The 22,059-nt window shown below is 36.1% G+C and overlaps 1 protein-coding gene across 1 annotated transcript in view; it reads left to right on the top strand.

The window, feature by feature from the left end:
• The window catches only part of SHOC1 (shortage in chiasmata 1), a 142,630-nt gene that overhangs the window by 83,907 nt on the left and 36,664 nt on the right, over positions 1-22,059 (top strand). The window contains exons 16-19 of the mRNA XM_069085313.1: positions 11,360-11,432; positions 15,073-15,142; positions 20,765-20,949; positions 21,927-22,044. Coding sequence (XP_068941414.1) covers positions 11,360-11,432; positions 15,073-15,142; positions 20,765-20,949; positions 21,927-22,044 — 446 coding nt within the window. The remainder of the gene's footprint in view (positions 1-11,359; positions 11,433-15,072; positions 15,143-20,764; positions 20,950-21,926; positions 22,045-22,059) is intronic.

Genomic DNA, 22,059 nt, shown 5'->3' with positions numbered 1-22,059 from the left:
ATGGCTGACTCTACGTGACCCCATTTGGGGTTTTCATGGCAGATACTGAAGTGTTTTAACATTTCCTTTTCCAGCTCACTTTACAGATGAGGAAAGTGAGGCAAAGATGGTTAAGTGACTTGTCCAGGGTCACATAGCTAGTGTCTGAGACTGGATTTGGACTCAGGAAGATCAGTGTTCTGACTCCAGGGATGGTACTGTATCTACTGTACCACCACGCTGCCACTACATAAGATTTACATCCTACACTTATTTAGATGGATTGGATTTGTAATTTCATTGATGTGCATAGTAGTTCCACTGGTACAGATTATAACCCCTCCATACCTCATTACCCTGTGCACTTTTTTGTTCTTATATTTCCATGAGTTCTCTGCAAAGAAACTACCCACATCAAAGAAGGCTTTCCTTTGGTTCTTAACTTTATCTGTGCACAGCACCAATATGGCACTTGAGCCATGTGTGGCCCCTCATTGCCACATGACTGACAGCCTTCCTTTTCTGGTCATACATATCCTTGATGATGTCTTTTATGCCACTTTCTACTTAAAGTTAATTTTGGGTAATATATTACAGCCAACATACAAGCTCCATGGGTTTTTTGTTGTCTTTTGGATAGAAATCTGAGCACCAGCTAGAGACGTAAGAACAAACCTGGTTCTCCAGGAAGCCAAAAAAATCTGCATATCCTCATAGCTCTTCTTCTAGGAACTGCTAATGGCAGCCTTTGATGGGCAGAGATAGAAGCATGTTTCAGTTGTATGTACTTTCATCCATTAGACCAAAGAGGAGCCAATAGTGAAGTCTTTCAACCACATGACCTCTAGAGAAGATGGAGTCATGTGACCTAGCCTCCTGGATAGAGAAGACATTTCCTAGATTAATGTTGAATTCTAGAAAAGTTCCTGGATCCATCCTTTTTGTTAGAGAAGGGAGAATTTCTTGCTTCCTAGAAAGGGAAGGGAAAATTCCTGAACAGCACCAGCCTCTTAAAGAAAAAAAGGATCATACATATGGCACTGGAACTAGAGGAACAACAAAGGACTGAGTCACAAAATGAAGAAGGAAAAAAACACGGACTTTTCCCTCTACTACTACCATGAATTATTTAGTCAATGCAGACCTGATAGGAAAGGAATTGTGTCTCTAGCAACCACAAGTTCATTCCTTCTAAGAGGATTCCAAACCCTCAGTACCAGTAATACCATGAGGTTAGAAGTTTATATGAGTACCTGGGATAAAGTGGGGGTGGGTAGGAAAGCTATCTGGCAGAAGGTGAGATTTGAGCTAAGTCTTGAATGAAGACAGAAAAGCCAGGAGCTGGAAGTAAGGAGGTGGGACATTCCAGGCATGGGAGATAGCCAGTGAAAAGACATGGATTCAGAAGATAGCACATTGAGAGGAACAGTGAAAACTCTAGTGTAGCTAGATTGTAGAGTGGGAGATCAGTGAATCTATACAAACACATACAAATTAATGGAAGTATTAAGGTCTAAACCACTGAGGCTTGGCAGCTATGTGGGAGCCTTTTAATATTCATAGAAAAAGATAAAATATTAACAGCTAATTGATTATAACAAGTTACATGAGCAGGTTACATAATCTTTTCATTATTCTGCCCAGAGGTAGCAAACTTTCCTATAGTCCTTCAGGACAGCAGTGTCTAAGCTGCTTATAGCGCTGGTGGTAACACTGAAGTACAACAGTATAGCTGACCTAAAGTCCTGATCCCACCTAAGTTTATCTATCCCTAAAACCTCACTAAACAGCAATGTTATTGTTATCTTGGCTAGTTAATTGCCTGTCACCAATAGATTGAATTCAACTCATCACCAGATACTTATTCTCCTCTTACTACTAGTATAATGTAACCTATGGGCCAGAAACCCAAGTGTTAGTAAGGGTTCAACCTGAGGGGCTCCTCATGAATTACTCTTTGGTCTGTATTCCTATCAAGGTTTTCCCCCAGGAACCTAAGAATATAGCTTGTGTTGAGGTCTCTGCACTAAGCAAATTACATATATCTATCCATCCATCAATCTAGCTATTCTTTCTTTCTATCTATCTATCTGTCTGTCTATCTAGCTACCTATCTACCTATCTTTTTATTTATCTATGCAGCTATGGAAGACAGTGAATATAGCACTGGGCCTAGAGTCAGGAAGACCCGAGTTCAAATGTGGCTTCTGTTTTGCCATAGCACCCAGTGGCAACTATGAATATTCTGGCATAATTCTCAATCACAAACTATAACAGACTCCCCACATAGAAGACAGAAACAAAAACATTTATTCAGACACCAGAAAGTCAAATCACTCAGAAAACTGAATTCATGATAGCAACAAAGAAATCTATACACAATAACACTGCAAAGAGCAACATTGCAAAGCCTTCCCACAAACAAACTCACAAGCCTAGCTGTCTCCTTGCCTGCATCCTCTCTTTCCCCCAGCTCTAACTGCTCTGATTCCCAGCTTCCTCTCAGCTCTGCTCCACCCTTCCTGTTCCACCCATTCAGCAAACTTCCACCTCAGACTCCATGTGATTACATCCAGCCTGTTAGGGGGCAGAGAAGATTTCAAATTCCCATTACCATTACAGCTTCAGACTCTTACCAGATGTGTAATCTTGGGCGAGTCATTTAATTCTTTTTTGTTTTAGTTTCCTCTTTGGTAAAATGAGTTGGAAAAGGAAATGGCAAACCACTCAGGTATTTTTGCCATGAAAACCCCAAATGGGATCCCAAAGAGTCAGTCATGACTAAAATGACTGAACAAGTATATCATATATACATATACACATACAAAAATATATACGTATATGATATGTAAATTTAATTCACTTTTAATTCACTCCTTGGAAAGAATTTTTTAAAAAGAGTACATAAACAGTCAAGGATAACAGGGCACACTGGTAAATGTTTAACAACTGACTCTTCCTCCAAAATGTATTCTAGATATGTTTTTAAATTTAAAGTGAATTATTATTTTCTCCATCATCTTAAGTCTAGACAGTCAACAAAACAATAAATCAAGCCCAAGTTTGATGTGTTTGCCAATTTCTGAGGTGTAAATGTTCACAATGGAAATGTAGCAGTAAGTTCTAGAGGGCAGATCTGAGCTGGCTCCTGCACACCCCAATAATACAATTCTCTTCTCTCTAAGTAAGTCCCACCTTCTCCTCAGAGACTTTATACAGTTTTTCCAAACTCATAGCATCACCTCATGATTGAAATTCTCCCAAGAGAGAATTGCAGGCCAAAAGAGACAAGATCTTCATTTTCCAGAAATCTCCTTTTTCCCTCTAAGGAACTTCACAGTCTTGCAGACTTCTAGTGGTATCCTAAGGTTTGGGACTCTCCTGAAAAAGAATTTTGACCTTGAGATGGATAGTGCATCTTAGTGAGGGCATTCACAGTCAGCACAACTCAGGGACTCATAGAGGGCAAGAACCAGGTTTATTTTCCCCAGTTATGTCTCAGTCATTTGTTGCTCTGCTAACCTCAGAGCCATGTGCTCACTTCTCATCATTCTAAAAATTTGGGTCCAGTAATTCAAAAGAAACTACTTTTCTCTCTAGAGAACTAGTAATTAGCATTGACTAAGAACTTCACTTTGTCTATGAAATCCTCTCCTTTTCTCCAAGAAGCCAAATCCTGAAAATTTTGAGATTTCACTGATACCCCAAGATAGTGCCATCTCTCAAGCCGTGTGGTTCTCTCAGGAACTCTTTAGTTATTCTACCACTGCCTCTCCACTGCTTCCATTGTGAGTGAGGGTTTCTGGGAAGGGAAGAGATAGAAGCAGGAAGGAGAGTATGCTATACAACTGCATAGGTCCCAAAGGACCTGTATCCACACACTAGCATAGTCACTCTCTCAAGTCTAGAATTCAACTCAGTTCAATTTCTCAGATGTCCTAGAAGATATTGTTAATTTTATTATTTTATTATCAAAACATCAGTTTTCTTTCTCCCTCTGACTTCCCCCTACCCACTAAAGGAAAAAAAAAACTACAGAATTCTTGTATCATATAAGCATAGTCAAGCAAAATATAGTCTTACATTGGTCACCTGCAAAAACAAATTTCTTATTCTGCTACTATTTCTAGACCTGAGTCCAAGGCAGTGGCTAAGATGTTCAATGGTCGTGGTTCAATCCTTGAATCAGTTACATAAGTATATCCACAGCTTCCATAAGGAGTGTCTTCAAAAGCATAGCAAAAGTTTTATCCTTTATCCTTCTCAAAAATGATCAAGTTAACCATTTATATTCCATTAAAGAGCTGTCAGTCATCTCAATGGTGATTTCTATACATTTTATATATAGGGAAATTACTTCATGTGATCTTGGGTAAGTCACTTAACCCCAATTGCCCTCCAAAAATAAAAAGGGGGGGGGGAATTACTTAAGGCTACTTTGGTTCACACTAGCTAGTACTATGAAACGAAACAGATTTGTGATAGGTCCACTCATTAAACTTTTTCTTTGTAGTCATGCCTGAGATCTCAACCAAGGTCATGGAAACTGGTATCAAAATATGGGAAACTCTTCTATGTCAACAGGTTATAAATACTAAGAGTCATAATGTATTATACTAAGAAATACTTTTTGTAGATAATTACGTTTTAAAAACACATGCAAAAAGTTAAGTAGTTGATCACAGGCTACTTTGAATAGTCGGGATAATGCTGTCAATTAATAAGATAATTTCTTTATCAGTCAGGAAAATCATTCACACTGCCTAAGATTGTCATAAGAATTATAGTAATTGCAGATGTCTTCTTTGACTGAACATTTTCTAACAGTTCACTGACTGATAAAAATAGTAATTATAGATAGCTTCAAAGAACATATTTAATACATACTCAGTGGAATTCTCTGTTTGGTTTCTCATTGATTTTGTTAGTGACATGAGCACATCCAGATCATAACTATCATGAGTAGCAGCTAAATAGATGAAACAGCAATATATGCATTTATATATTTTATCTGACATGGTAATAGAATGAATTCTTTTGATTAATAGATTATGTTGGTGAATACTTACTATTTATAGCATTCATAGCTTGACAGTTTTCAAACAATAAAACATACTACACTAAAATAATTTAATAGAATAGAGCACTGACCCTGGAGTTAGAAGGACCTGAGTGCAAAGCCGACCTCAGACACTTAACACAAAAACTAGCCGTGTGACCTTGGGCGAGTCTCTTAACCCCAATTGTCCTCCAAAAAGCAAAAACAAAAATATATAATAATTTAATAATGATAATTTGACCCAGTTTAACTAAATCTATTTTAATCCTTCTTAGATGATTCAAAAGTCTCTAAGAAGGATGTTACATATGTAAATAATATCAACTAAAAATGTTCCCACCTGTTAAAAGGATACAAAATAGCAGTATTTATTTATTACAATATTTATCAATTCCAATTATTTGAGAAAGAAATGCCTTATATGGGTATACTTTGCCATAATTTCATATATGAAATACTTATTTTAAAAAGAAACTCCACCCTTGCATTGTAAACAAAGTGAGAAAACATCTAACTTAAATTCATAAAAGTTAGGGAGGCCTGGAGGGCACATTAAAATTCATTCAGACTTCACATTTTACAGTTAAGGAAATTAAATCCCTGGAAATCTTGTTAAATCCCTGGGCTAAGACTCTAGAGCAAGGGCTCTTAAATTCATCTTGTGTCTTGGACTTCTTTGACATTCTGGTGAAGCTTATGGATCCCTCAGAAAATGTTTCTAAATGTGTAAGATAAAATCCATAGGATTACAAAGGAAATCAATTATATTGAAGTAGTTATTGCTTTTTTTTTTTTAATTCTTGGACCCCAGATTAAGAAGTACTGACCTACTGTCATAAAGAAACATCCCCCTCCTATAGTTTTTTTCAATAATGTTGTGAGAGATATTTTGCCATATTATATATTTGTGACCAGCTTTTTGTTGTAATTATTCTGTAGTGATAGTGGCAGAGTAGTAGGGAAAAGACTAGAGTGTACTATGCTATATATTATTTGTATGTCTACAAATATTAATATAATCTATTAGTTTTCTAAGTATGACATCCTTGTCTAATTGACCAATGAGCAGTCATACCCTTGAAGAAATTAAATCTTATAAAGTATTAACATTTTTGCTATAAATGAAACCAGAAGATTCAGGGGTGTTGCAGGTAAACAAAAGGACAGAGGACAAATTCTCCTTCAGAAGCAGAGGTGGTTTTAATGATGTATCAAAACCCAAGAAGAAATATCATTTCATGGGATATTTAGTCAGTCCACATTATAGTACTTATGATGAGCTAAGCAAATCTATCACAAATGTAATTGTAGCTTGTAGTCCAATAACTGTTTAAAAAAATGAGACCAAGAAATTCTATGAAGAACTCCATAAGATCTTCCAAATTAAATCAACATATGTATTTGAAGAGAGGCATCAGGAATTGCCATTGGCCAAAATTCATTTCCATATCAAACCAGAGAAGAATTCCAGAATATCTAATCCTAAATTAGATAGTTTAAACCCAGACATAGGAGTTAAAAAAAAAAAAACTTAGCCTGGAAACATTCTGCCTGGCTTTGTTAGCTGGACATGGTCTGCCTATAACTAAGGAGCTATCAGTTTGCCCTAATGAGAGAAAGACTTTCTGGGTGCCAGGAGAGATCAACAATACTCAACAAGAAGACCAGAGAAAATACAGCTATGATATCACTAAATATCAGCGTCCCTTCATCACTGAGGAAGTGAGTTGCTCCTTGATATGTAGTGTAAACCGAGGCAGATGCTCTGTTTAGGGGAATTTCAATCTCTCTTTCCTCGAAAGAGGTAAGATACCCAGAGAACACAAATCTAGTTCTTGAGACCTAAATCCCCCTTCCCCCTAAAGGGAAGAAAACCAGAGAGATATGATGCCTGTGAAATTAAAGATTTTTATTAAGTAGAGAAGTGAAACTTTGTACATAGGAGCAGCCAGCCTCATCCTGAGCAGATCAGTAATGGATGTGGAGGAGATAATGTATTTTTCAAACAAAGGAAGAAGGGAAATGAAGAGAAATGTGGGAATTGGGGAGGTTCTAGAAAGGATTGAGGCAGGAGCCCCATTCCCAATGAGAAGGGGAGATCTAGGCAACAGGAAGAGGAATTCCTAGTGTCAGAGCTATGGCCCATTAATACACAGATCAGAAGACATTCTTGGTAATAAGCAGTCCTGATGATTCAAGGCTTGAGCACAATAAGGTGATGTCTCTAAAAGCCATAGAACAGGATGTGTCAGAGAGCCCCATACCAAACAGTTAGGGGAGTCTCTGAAGATAAGAGTGTTTCTTGAAGGTCTGTAAACCATCAGATGACTCAGAATCTGCTTCAAGGCTTGGATGAGCTTAATTGGCCTCAGAGTTGATGATTTTCTGCACATCTAACTGGATTTTACTCTTAGTCACCACAAAGTGTTGTTGGTACATCAGTCCACTCTGTATCTTAGCTAATATGGCTAGTCTTCATACAGCTCTTCTTGGTTACTTGGATAATTGAGGGGCTCAAGCAAATACAAGTAGTTAGCATATCAATTTTCACAGTAGGAACATATGTATTCTCAAGGCATATGCCCCCATTGTGGTGCCTATGCAGGTATAGTCTTCCTACTGATGGCATGGTATTTGTAGAAGAATGTGCACTAGGTTTGGGGGCCTTTTAGCTAGCTATAGCCACTGCTTCTTATTCATTTACTTAAAGAAATCTGGGCAAAAGTATTCTCTCTGCCCTGGGAAGTACTACAAATGAATCAATAACTCTTTCCTAGCAGTTTTGAGTCTGTCTCTTCCCTGGGTACTCCTCAATTGTTTTTTTTTATTTTTTCTACTCTGTTAGAACAATAATGCACATAGTTTAGGAGTGGGATGGTTAACAGCTTTTATCAAATTTTCTGGCTTAAGACAAAATGAAAATGTTTGAATTCAGAAAAGTTTAAAAAAAACTTTTAAGGAACTGGGATAAATTATGCCATAGTCCTGGGATGATATGAGGTGAAATCCCTGTGGAAAAAGGAGGGAATAGGGATAGGGGATTAAATGAAAAATCATTGTGTACTACTGAATGCCTAAACGAATTTCATTCAGCAAGGCCTGAAATGCCCCGGCATACCTTTTGGGCACTAATGACCTCCCTAGAGCTCCACTTTGGGGGCAAATCCTTCTGCAGTTTCTGAGTGTCCCTCTACCATTGACCATCTGCTGATTTTGACTAGCTTTCGGGACATTTTTCCTTCTTCCCAGGAATCCAAAGGGTGGGATAGGGTGAATTTGTATATAAAAATCAGGCTTTTTTTCCGGTACTCAAGGCCAAGGCAAAACTTTTTGGCAATTGGCAATTGAGGAAGGTAACACCTCTGTGGGAAACCACCAGACATCCATCTGTAGCATCCTGGTTGCTTTGTCAAAGAATGAAGTAAGTATGGTAAAGAAAGCAATGGAACGGCCTTTTCTCTCCCAGCATAGCATGTGCAAATATACTGACTTTTTCTTGATAGTTATCCTAATGATAAAAAATGTTATTAATTGATTGCTTAGCAAGAACAAAGCATGCGAACAAAAGACTTGAAAAATTACAAGTTCTCTTTCCTCCTGAAGGCTTTCAAATGAGGAGGAGGTACTATTTTGCGTCCCTCTTGGGGTAGGGGTCTTCCGCCCTCTCTCTTACTATGTCATCATCTTTTCTGGGCCATTTTTTCTGGACCCTGTTTGAGAGGAAAGCCTCTCCCTAGAGGGACAAAGGGAGTATTTAGAGAAAGAGTAATACCCAAAAGGTAAGGAATAGCCCCACCTACCTGCCTACTCACCAGCCAATAATATTGCAGCCACCATGATTAGAAACCAAATTTCAGACATTATAAAATTAAGGGAACAATTTTTTTTAACCTAACTCAAAGTCTCAAAGGATTCATCAGACTGGAATACATCTTTGGGTTTAACTGCTGGCAAAATATGACATTGACACTAAGCCCTATCAGTTTATCTAAATCTGTAAAAGTAAAGTTTGGGAATCTGCTGGGAAACTCATGGGATAAAATTTTACTACCCTTAAGGCACAAGGGAGTGAATGCTGAAAGTGCTACAAAGAACAAGTAAACTGATATGCAAATATTATAAGGTTAACACTGACAATCCTCCAGATATCCATCATGTCACAGTACTGTCCATCACTATGATCTCTTTTTCACTAAAAGTTGTCAGCAGTCTTTGAGTGGGAATTTTTTTTCTTGATAACGAGTTCAATTTTAAGATTCATTCATTTATTCAGTATTTAAATATCTTCTCTGGCAAAGATACATAGATGCCTAGAATGAGACAATCACTGACCTGGAGCTTTCAGTGAAAATTATTGTTTACTTTATGAACAATTTTAATGGAATGTCTTATTGTAAAGAGCATGGTTACATTTATAACCCTAGTATGTTCATGTCTTAGAATTTATATTTAAGAAAATGAGGGAGTTGGAATAGAGGACCTCTGAGGTCCCTTCAAGCTCCAAGACTATGATCCTAGTATTCTATATTAAATATACCCCTATGGTTGGTTAGCACATTGGTTAGGGAACGGTGCAATTGAGGCCACTCACTAAATGAGCCAGTTAGCTTTAAACATGACCTGTATAAGGATACACCTGAATTTTAATTCTCTCCAGTCTTCCCACAAATAAGTTCTTAGATGCATGTGAATGAGTTAATGTAAAGTCATCAACATTATAACACAACAACAACAAAATTGGAAAATCACTTCATGTATTAACAGCAACATCTTTATATATGAAGGACAGATAGGTGGTGGAGCTACTTCGTAGGGTAAATAGATATAAAGCTGGAGGGGGCTTTAGAAGGCATCTGTTCTAATTTTACTGATGAAGAAATTGAGACCCAGAGAAGTTGCTCAAAATCACACAGGTGGCAAGTGGCAGAGCCAGAGACTTTTCAAATATATAATGCATATTAGTATCTGAATCTATGTTACAGGTAATCTGAAATAGTATTCTCAGTTTAAGATGTAGAATAATTCATTATATAAACAATCCTTGTTGCAGAACATTAATCACAAAATCTAATACTAATATGCAAAAGATACTTTATAAATATATTACTTGTAAGTAAAAAATTAATATTGATACCAAAGAAATTGGAAAATTGATGTTGTGGTCAAAATGTTGCAAATTAGAAATGAAAGACTCATTGGTGGATGGAGGGAATCCAGAAACTCTACATAACTGACTTTATTTTCCCTGCAACTTTTAATGCATATGCTGGCATAATTTTGAGTGTTTTTCTTTATACCCTGATGAAGAATAAAATAGGACTCCTAAAATAAAATTGACAGCAACAGAAATAGTCATCACTCAGCAACTTCTTCAAGATTTATTATCTTAGCCAGGTCCTAGTTGTAGTTACCTATCAACCCCAGGTCACCCTCCCTTCACAAAGAACTCAGTACCTGGCCCAATCTTCCTCTCCAACTCAAATTATATCCTTACTTGTGAAGATTTTAATATAGATGTTAATGTCCCCTCATATACCTTTGCCTCTCAGTTCTTCAAACTGTTTGATTTTCCAGAAATTCCCAAAGTGGGTGATACTGCTCCCTGGGGAGCAGTGGATCTAAGGGAGCAGTAATAGCCTGTGATGCAATTGGGGGACATTGAATAAAAACAAGGGGGAGGGGGGAGCATAAGGAAAGAAGAGAAGAGAAGAAAATTTTGAAAAACTGTACGTTTCATCTGTTGTGTAACAGAGTTAAAAAGTTGTAGTAATTACATTATTTTCTAAATAAAGTGCAAGTTATAACCAGGTCAAATTCACCAACAAGTCTTAACAAGCAAGTTTTGGCAGGCAAGCATGTCGTGCATTGTCGGGAAATACAGTATGCACCAGCAGGAATATATGCGGGTAATGACTTGTTCACAATACGATACTCTACAGTTACATGACACAATATTGCATCATCAAAATTTCAATGCATGGAAAAAAACATTTACAATAAATTATTAAATTTTAAATGCGTAATTTTTTTAAATTATGGGGTGACTAGGTGGCACAGTGAATAGAGCACCAGCCTTGAAGTCAGGAGGACCTGAGTTCAAATCCAGCCTCAGACACTTCACTCTTACTAGCCATGTGACTTTGGGCAAGTCACTTAATCCCAATTGCCCTGCCCTCCCCCCTCCAAAAAAAAGGGGGGGGGGAGTAGGCCAAATAAGTCTGGGAACCCCTGGATTAAATTAATTTGTCATTTTAATAGTTCTTTCAAATGGAATTCTCATTCATGTACATAAATGCTGAATTTTTTTTTTACTTTGACCAGGTGCTAATTATAACAAGAATGGACTCACATGATGAACATTGCTCCCTTATTGAAAAACTTAACAAAATAAAAGGTTAGTATTTCTTTTTCTTTGTTATTGAATTAATTTTAATTTTGTTCAGTATTTCAGGCATATCCCACTCTTCATGACCCTATTTGGGGTTTTCTTAGCAAAGATACTGGAGAGGTTTGTCATTTCCTTCTCCAGCTCATTTCATAGATGAAGAAACTGAGGCAAACAGGGTTAAATGATTTGCCCAGGGTCACATAGCTAGTACATGTCTGAGGCTAGATTTGAATTCAGATCTTCCTGACTCCAGACCCAGTGCTCTGTGCCACCTAGCTGTAATTTCAATACATAACATTTTATTTGAATACATGGACTAAAGATTAGTTCAAGAATATAGAGAAACATGTTATGTTATTTATGCAGTATCTATGTTCTCTAATTGTAGAGGAGTTTGTTAGACTCATTACATTCTTTTAGGAAAGAATTTTCCTTTTTCATATTAGGACAGTTGAATAAAATATGATCTTCCCACTTTAGTTCAGTGATGCTGAGTTAGGTGAGTGAAAAGAATTGAATTTCCAATATGCAAATTCATTAGTAAATGCCTAATAAACACAATTATGTGAGGGATAACTAGTATGTAAACATTATTGCACTCTTAAGGCCAAAAAATTGCTTTAAAATGAGGCATTAACATGCCTCTCAGCTGAGGACTTCATCTTACTGTGAAAATTGAGTCTGTTCACCATACCTTCTGTCCATCTCAGAAACCTTTAACATCCTTAACTCACTCTTCCTTTCCTCCAGTTTCTGATGATGAGTTACTTCTTTTTTCTCTTTATCCAAGCCTCTCCCATTTCCTTCAGTGGATTGCCCTTAAATCATTTGTTCTCTTTCTCTTATCTTCAAAACCTTCCTGTCTACTGGTTTCATTTCAAACATAGTCAAGATTCCCCTATTCTTAAAATAGGTATTAGAAGATATTATTAAAATACCTTCTCTAGATCCTAGAATCTTTTAAAGCCATCATCCTATATTGTTATTACCTTTCTCAGCCAAACTAGTTGTAAAAGCTAACTATAATCACTACCTATGATTATCACTACCTGTGAATCACTACCTCCTCTCACTTCTCAGCCCTTGAAATTTTCATCCCTCAGCTTAAATTGCTCTCTTCAAAGTTAATAACAATCTCTTATTTGCCAAATCTGATTATTCCTTCTCAGTCTTCATCCTTCTTACTGCATTTGACACAGTTGACCGCCCTCCTCAATACCCTCTCTCATCTGGGTCTACACTTTTTAAAAGTCTTATTTAAAATTTTTATTCTTTGTCTTGAAATCAACTACTGAAATGTAATTCAAGAATTAACTTTCACCCCAGTCTGATTTCCCAGTTGTGTTTTGTAGACAAATACTAAGTCCTCTGAACATCATAATCTGTTGTTAGTGTGTTCTCTTTAAGGTGAATACTCATTATTCCTCCCACTCATCTCTCACCTTCACTTCTTGCCAAATAAATGACATCTCCCAACCTTCCTCACACCTCCCCTACCAATGATCCAACATAAATCTAAAAAGATTCCTTACTCCTTTCAAAATATTCATCTGCTATTTGCCACCTAAAAAAAAATGAAACACTAACTCCTTCCTTACACTCAACAGTTACAGACTATAAGAGTCTAGACTAATGCCTCCTCTTGGTGTGAAAATAGCCCCTGGATTCTCAGAAGCTACAGCACTGGAACACAAGTTCTGACAGCATCTACCCTGTTGAAAAGACTTTTAGTTGGGGACCATGATTAGACTACATGTGTGCAGTACAATAATCTAGCTGAGTTAGGAGAAGTTATTCATCAGGTTGACTGCAGAAGATTTTGTTGTTTTGCCATATCAATTCTTGAAGTCTACCTACTAAGTAATGTGGGTTGCAGTCTGCACTGGTGCAGAGAGATGTTTACAATGACAAAATTACAGATTTTGAAGTGTTGAAGCAATATAATTCATATGTGTATATGTGTGTATATACATATTTGTATTTATATATAGTTTTATATCTAATATATAGCAAAATATCTTACTTTCATAGTAATGGGTCTCCAAATCATACTGTAGGATGTTATTTCTGAAAATATTATTTATAGTGAATGGCTTTTACTAACTTAAATATCATGCTGTCTTTCTGATCTCAATATTTTCTCATCTTCCATCTTGGGGTCCATTTTGTGCTTGGTCTACTGAAACAAAACATTGACTGTACAGCTGAGAATTGTTTCTTTCTGCTTTGATTACAGTAACTATCTTTGGTTACTACTGGCTAGGCCAGTAGTATAATATTAAAAAGTTAATACATGCCTCCATCTTTCTGGAGCTTACAAGCTCTTAATAAGTGCATTTAATAAGTAGCCAACATGTTTACAGACATAATTAATAAAGCAAAACATCAAATAAGATCTTTAAATAATATGAGTAGACCTGAGGAGATTATGAGGAAAGATACAACATGCATTTTCTTTTGATTTTTCTGGATCACCATCAAATCAAGTCAGAAAAAAACAATTACACATAACTGTGTGCCTAGGATGACATTCTTTTGCATTCTACAGATGATTGTACTATAATATAGTAGATAGTTTGCCATCCCTAGAATCAGCATTCCTTATATCTAAATGTTGTTCTATATATAAGAATTATTGAGATGTGCATATGCTGATACATTTTTATTTTTAATAATATTTTTCCTAATTATGTATAAAGACAATTTTTAACATTTAGGTTTTTTTTTTATTTTGAGTTCCAAATTTTCTCTCTCCTTTCCTCATCTCCCCCCGCCAAGATGGTAAGCAATTTGATATAGGTTATATATATATATATATATATACACACACACACATATATATGCAATCCTGTAAAACATTCCATATTAATCATGTTGTGAAAAAAGAAACAGACCAAAAGGGAAAAAAACTGGGGGAAAAAAAGAGAAAAATGGTATGCTTCAATCTATATTCAAACTCCATCAGTCCTTTCTCTGGGCTAGTATATTTTAAAGTATATTTTTCTGTATACATTGGTGAAAAATAAAATAGGACTTCTACAGTAAATTTGAGAGCATCTGGAGTAACTATAAAAAATAACAATTCCCTAGTAACTCTTCTATATTTTACAGGATGATATTTAAATGTTTCATAGAAAGGACCAGAAAATACTAATATTCTTACTGCATTGGGGTAAATTCCATTGAAATTAAAATATATATTTAGTAACCACTCTCTAGAGTAACTCAGACAGTGTTGTCTAGAATTGGGTGTTAAAATTATATTAAGACTTCTTATTTGAAGGGAAAAAATTTCATTATGATTTTCTAATGAGATAGGCTTAGTTACACAAATGATAGACATTTAAAATTAAGTATTTTGATTACACTGAGATTCAAAAAGTAAAAACTGAACATGTCTTGTTTAAAATATATACGCACCCCAGATATATAACCTGTGAAATATTTTTCTATTGTGTGAGTGCTAAAAACAACAACACTTTAAATCCTTTTTTAAAATAATTCAAACTCTCACAGAGAAGTAGCCTTTTTGGAGATAACATTAAATATATTTTTTCATAGTTAAGTCACTTTGTCACCTTAGAAAGAAGTATATAAAATTAAGGACATTGAAAAATGTTTACTTTCCATTCTTCTGCCAACTCAGGTTTAGAATGTATTTCTTTGTCTACTGAAAAAAGAAAAGTTTTGCTGGAATCCAGTGATGTTTTAAATGGGTGAGATAACTTTTTTTTTAATGTATGATTGACTCTTTAATTAGTATCTATTGTTCTTTACCCATTTTATTCTATGGCTGATAATTTCAAAATGTTAAGTCCAACAAGGAAATCAGATTATGTCAAGTAGCCTTTGAGGAGATCTTCACTTTTTTCTGTGTTCTATGTCAAGTAGCCTTTGAGGAGATCTTCACTTTTTTCTGTGTTCTGGGTATAAGAAAATAATAATTGTGTACCATTCTTAGAATTATTTCTAAAGAATAATCTTTGGGAATTTTCCTGGTTTGCTGTTTGGAAATTGTTTGTGACAACAATGGCTAGCATTTGTATAGGACCTACTATGAGCCAGATACTAAGCACTATACAAATCATTTGATCCTCACAATACTGGGAGGTAGTGCCAATGCAATATTTACAGCACCCACGATAAAGACTATAACTATAAATATTCCATGGTGTTCAATCGCAAAATATAACAAATTCTCCATATAGAGGACAGAACCAAAGCATTTATTTAGACACTAGAAAACCAAATCCCAACACAAGGAAACCAAATCCATCAAAGCAACATAAAAGTTAATGCACCGCAATGTAGAGAGCCATGCCATCTTTTAGCCTTCCCACAAACCAATATAAGATCAATTTTTATTCACATACATCTCTATCTTCTTGCCTGAGCTCCTCTATCTCCAACTGTCTCTCTGGCTCTGATTCCCAGCTTCTTGTGGGCTCTGCTTCCCTTCAGCAAACTTCTCCCATCACAGGCTCCATGTAATTACATTCACCCTATTAGGGGGCAGAGTTTACTTTCAAAGCAGGGAAGGTCTTCAAATTCCCATTCCCATTACAGTAGGTACTGTTGTTACAGTTGTTTACAGTTGAAGAAACTAAAGTGAAGAGAGGTTAAATGACTTGCCCAGAGTTACAAAGCTAGTAAGTGCCTGAGGCCTTATTTGGACTCAGGTCTGCCTGACTCCAAGCTCAGCTCTATCCACTGCACCACCTGACTGCCATACAGCAGATATTATGTTACATCCCACTCCATCAAATGATTAGGGAGAACTTGTTTTTAATGAAAAAGAAATTACAGAGTTGGATGCCTGAAAACTAAATAATTCTGGGATTTTTCATTACTGCTGCAATTACTGAGATGTCTATAATACCTCTCTTTCCATTGACTTAATCTTTCATGAAAGAAAATCTAAGGAGTACTTTGATTACTATGAAAAAAACACAATAACTACTAAAAAGGATTATTATAAGACCAAAAGTCATTCTCCTGTGGGTAATTCATTAAAGCATACAAACAGTTCTTAAAATAATTGTAAACTATTTACAACCGTATGAAAGAATCCTCCAGCTCACTAGTAAGAAGAAAAATGCAAATCAAAACAACCATCTAACACCTAGAAAATTGACAAAGATGACAAAAAAATGTAAATAGTAAATGTTGAAAGGGTTATATAAAGATAGGTACACTAGTGCAGTGTTAGTGTAGTTGTGAATTAGTACAACCATTTTGGAAAGCATTTTGGAATTGCATAATAAAGTAACTAAAAAGTCATTACTCTGACCCATATATGCTATTAACAAGATATAAAGCTTAAAGAGGTCATTGATTAAAAAGTAAGCTTCCATATACACCGAAATACACATAGAAGCACTTTTTTTTTTTTTTTTGCTTTTTGGAGGGCAATTGGGGTGAAGTGACTTGCCCAAGGTCACATGGCTAGTTTTTGTTTTAAGTGTCTGAGGCTGGATTTGAACTCAGGTCCTCCTGACTCCAGGGCCAGTGCTCTATTCATTGTGCCACCTAGCCTCCCCCATGGAAGCACTTTTTGTGGTAGCAAAGAACTGGAAATTTAGGTGATGTAAGAGCAAAAGATACCAATAAAAATTAATTTTTTTAAAAAATGAAAGAAAAGACTTTACATTGGAAAATCTGTGTTCCAGTAAAACCTTTCCAGTAAAATCTTTCATCCAAAACTCAAGTAAAGGAGGAAATTATAAAGGATGATATCAATGATTGTCATATGAGGAAGAGAGGTTGTCAAATGAGGAAAGGGCAAGGGGAAGAAGATGTTCTCACTGGACAACCTGCATTTTCAGTAAAGTATAAGGCAAGGATTTCATATGACACTATGGGAGTGATGAGGGATGGCTCCCAATAGGTTCAGCAGGGACTCTGATCTTATCTTAAGACCAGAACCTTCGATTCAGTCTGGAAAGAATTCAGCTCAGCCTTACTTGGAGTCAGAGTTGAAAAAGTTTATTATGCACTTTACAGCGGGCAAGGATCCTTAGGGGATCTGCAAGCTTAAAGAAGACACAGGCATAGTTTTTAAAGAGTTAAGGCTATTCATGAGATGTCAATTAGGCTGACTAGTCGAGAAGAGGGAGGAATTAGGGAGGAGTTAAGGTGGGGCTAAGGTGGAATCGGTGTTTAAAGGGGCATACACACTTGATATAACCCATGATTCACTGGGAAAAAGGGGGGGGAGGGTGCGCGCTACCTAGAGGTGTGGTTTTAAGGCTTGAAACTAAGTCAGCTAGCCATCAAGGGCTGATGGAGAAGTGCCCAATCTGCCACACATCAGTGTCATGCTTGACAGGATTGATGTTTGGGAACCAAGGTTAGGGAAAGATAATTGCTTAAGGAGTTAACCTAGAAAGGGGGTATTGAAGGATTCATGGGGGCAAGGAGGCCCTATACAAAGGGGGAGATAATAGTTGCCTAAACTGGAATGTTTATAGATACTTTGGTGAAGGACTGATAGGCATAGCTTGTTAATGTTTCAAGGCTGAGATAAACAATCCATGAGTTGTTGCTGGGCACAATTAATGCTTTGAAGCTAGGGGTGGGGAGAAGGGACAGAGTTAATGCTCTGGGGGGGGGGGGAGGTAGTGTGATTTTTACAAACTGGTTTTACAAATTGATGTTACAAAGTTTTACAGACTGATGTTACAAATATAGATCCCAAGCACCCCATCATTACTGATGTTACGAATTGGCATTACAAATCGATTTTACAAACATAGATCCCAAGCACCCCATCAGGAGGAGGGGTGCTGCTGGAGGTTTGAGAGGAGAAGTAAAGGTTTGGAACAGTTGCTATTGAGGGTAAGAAGGAGACTCAGTAAGGAAGAGTAAAAAGATTGCCGTTTTGCTAGTTTTCAGTTGAGATTGAATCTCATAAAAGATTATATAATATAAATTTGTAGTAGCTTCATTCAACATTATTATAATCTTTAGTTCCATTCAACAGTACATTAATAGGAGTGGAGGAGCCAAATGGTAAAAGTAATCCAAATTTTGGGGTTTGGCAAGTTGTGTGTGGGGATAGAACAAGGGAACAAGAAATTTGAATAGATAAGAATGTAGAATTGAAATGCAGAGTTCACTAAGAGTTCAAGATTGGGAGGGAAAAGAGTATAGACAGAGTAGGGGTTGATAGCCTGTGGAGGAGTAGGGAGAATGCAGGGGAGAGTGAGAAAGAATGGGCTTTGGCAGGAATGAGGCATGGGGACAGATGGAATGTTAGAAGATTGTGATCAGAAAAAGGAATTTCAGTGGTTTTGATCATGCAAGTAGCACATTGATGGGCAGTGACAAAATGAAAGATGTGTAGCTGAAGTGGAATAGAAATGCAGGCTCGAGTTGTTGAGCAGACTGAAGGACTGATAGCTTAGTGTTTTCAAGGGAATGGTACTCATGCATGTGTCACACACTGGAATTAGCTAGAGCATCACAGTCCCTGCCTTAGCCCAGCAGGACCTTGCAAAGCTTGGTACTCTTGTGTTACGCCGGGAGCCCACACAACATGGGAGAGGGCTGCTCAGTTATTTTCCTAGAGAACTCAATTCTTTTTCCATTGCTCAAGTCCTTTTCAGGCTCCACTTCTGCTATACTTCAGATTTGCATTTCAAAATTCTATATTATACCTGGCTAAATTAATGTTTTTCAGTCACAGTTATAGAAAAATTAGATTTAGTGGAATTAATTTTAAAATGTTAAAAAAAAATTTCACTCACTACAGGGAAACTTTCACATACCTTGAGAGACATAAAGTTATAAATAGATATAGTCTTTTCAGTTGTCTAACTATAGGATTATTGTTGTTTGTCCTTTGTTCTCAAAGAGGACCATAACATCAGGAAGGTGATATCATGACTTACCGTGAATTGGATTTAAGTGAGGTAGGACTATGCCTCACTCTCTCCTCAGGAGCCATCTGGGTCCAGTGATGAGATATAAAATCATCATGACTGGAGGTGGCCATGGATGTTATGGGAAATTTTGATCTTTTTAAGCTAAGATCTTTCTCTAGTCTCAGTTTCCATTCAGTGATTGAGGCTAGGTAAAAATAAGATAAAGAGTGGTCTCTTTTATGTAGTTAAAAAAAATCAGTCTGGGAGGGGAAGACCCTCAGGGTTTCTGGCCAAAACAGAAACAATTGTTATTTACTCTCACATTGAGCCATCAGAACCCAAGTGAATCTTTCACTTTGACCTATTGTTGGCCAATCTATGAGAGAGAGCCCAAGTGATTTGGGTTTGAGGCATATAGTCCATAAAAAAAGAAATCTAGCCTGTAAATCGCAAGATATCTTGCTAGGTTTTGATGATCAAAATTTATATTCCTTTGGGCAGAGTAACCATAAGATAAGGCTTAATTAAAAATCCTTTCAAAGTCTTCTTCTCTAACATGAGCAATTGGCATTTGCTGATGGAAGAAACAGTACCCATGTGAAAGGTATATATTAGTGGGCCACCGATGCATGCTAATTTATGCAAAACCACTTGCTCACTAACTCTGCTTTACCTCATGACATGTAAATAAGAAAAAAAAGTAAGGTATATTTGGACCAAATTAATTCAAAACACATATATGTTTATCTCATATAGCAATGGCCATTTCAGTAATATTTAGGATCCAAATAACTAAATGGAAATACATAATAATACAAATGGAAATAATTTGCAGCTAAAAACATTTTATTTTGTAATTGCTTTTAAAAATTCGTAATTGTGATAGCAGTTGAGAAAGTGGTAATAGAAAATTATAATTAATGTAGTCACTATCCTAACTGAAGTCAGATGGGAAAGCAGAACTATAATGTTTTCTAAAATTGATATTTTCTAAAATTATTCAGTAATCCTCTTTATACAGATATAAGTATAGATGTAACATTTCCAAAGTTGACAAGTAGTGTAGTATTGTCAGCTTTAAAAGGATGAGATTTTTGAACAATCATAGAAGAATTTCTGATTATGATTTTTCTGCTGGATATTGATAGTGTTTGGGGGAAAACAGAAAAAAATAAATTGGATTCTCTCCATCTCAGAACATAAAAATAGGCTACTGATCTTTACTTCATGGGGGGAAATAGGAGCCTGTAAGGAGGAACAGGAAAAGAGGAAAACCAAATTGGACAGTAAATTAAATAGAAATCGTACTGGTGCTTTTCCTAGATTAGTGGACAGATGGGGTTAGAGAATAAAACAGCCGGGAATCATGACCCTTTATCATCATTAAGCTAGCATTCTCAGTGAGGTGTACTTATGTTTACCCATTCCTTGGATAAGCTCATAATTTTAATGCTATTTTCTTGGCTCCTCTAGCCTCAAGAAGTGTTCCTGTATGATTGTACATAATCAAAATATTGGACCCGATTTTCCCTGGACTCAATTCTCATTTGTGGTGGAATATAATTATGTAGAAAACTCCTGCTGGACTGAACATTGTAAACAACTGGATATTCCTTATGTGACCTTTAAAACAGTTCTCCCAGAGGGAGTTTTTAAAAGTAAGGAAAATCCCAAATTACTAATTTCTGCATCCCAGTTGACATTTGTTATTTGATTTTTACCCTAAATATTGTTTAAATCTTTTCTGTTATACTGCTTAAAATGAAGGTTTAATCAACACTTTGTGCCTAAGAAAAGCATAAAGAATATGTCACTAAGGCTCCCTACAGACCTACTAATGCAATTCAGTCTTTAATTACTTAAACTTATGAATTGTGTTTATGATAGAGAATTCTTTTATTTAGTTTGTTTCTAGTGCATTTTTAAAGTAATATTGTTTTAAATAATCTTCATTAAATGGGCAATCACCATGTAATAGATACTAAATACCAGTGACCCACAAATATTTGGGTAGGGATCTAAAACCAAATTTAGTCCCCTTGGACTAAAGTCCCCTTGGCTTCTCCCTCCGTTAGTAGTAATTCAAATGATTATGTTGGCAATTCCAAAGTAGTTGGATTCCAATACAATTCCAAAGTAGATACCATATACTGGTATCCCTAGAGCATTGAATAATAATTATGGAATAGGATTGAAATACTGGTAGTGACATATCATTATGAGTCAAAGCTTCCCACTGTAGGCTACAAAATATAAGACTCTGTCCCTACCACAGACTATACCTACCCATGGATCTTGTCCCAAGTGATTCTTATTATCTCTCACTTTTCATTAGGCTTTAATTACTTTAGGTAAGTAGGATATCAGAACCAAGGCTGGGAATTCCAATCTAGTCACCTTAATGACATCTTTGGGATCTTGAGCAATGAAAATTAAATTGATCCCTCTCTGATGATAATATTTTTAACTATTAGAAGTTTACAAGTGGGCTAAAAATTATTATTAATCTAGAATAGGAAATATGTATATGTGTGTATATATGTTTATATACATATACACATATATGTATATTTATGTGTGTATATGTATACATGTACATATATATATAAACAAGTAAAATTTTCCTTTTATTTAGAAAGTTCCTCGCTGGACAGATTTGGTGGTTTTCTTTTGGAAATTCAAATCCCGTATGTGTTTCTCACATCTGAAGGACTTCTTAACACACCAGAAATACTTCAGCTACTAGAATCCAAGTAAGCCCCAGATTT

This window comes from Petaurus breviceps, unplaced genomic scaffold (assembly GCF_028583685.1).
Source record: "Petaurus breviceps papuanus isolate PSGF00001 unplaced genomic scaffold, PetGlider_PUasm1.0 175, whole genome shotgun sequence".
NCBI classification, from domain to species: domain Eukaryota; kingdom Metazoa; phylum Chordata; class Mammalia; order Diprotodontia; family Petauridae; genus Petaurus; species Petaurus breviceps.
Note: the sequence above shows the minus strand (reverse complement) of the source record. Positions and strands in the feature narration are given on the sequence as shown.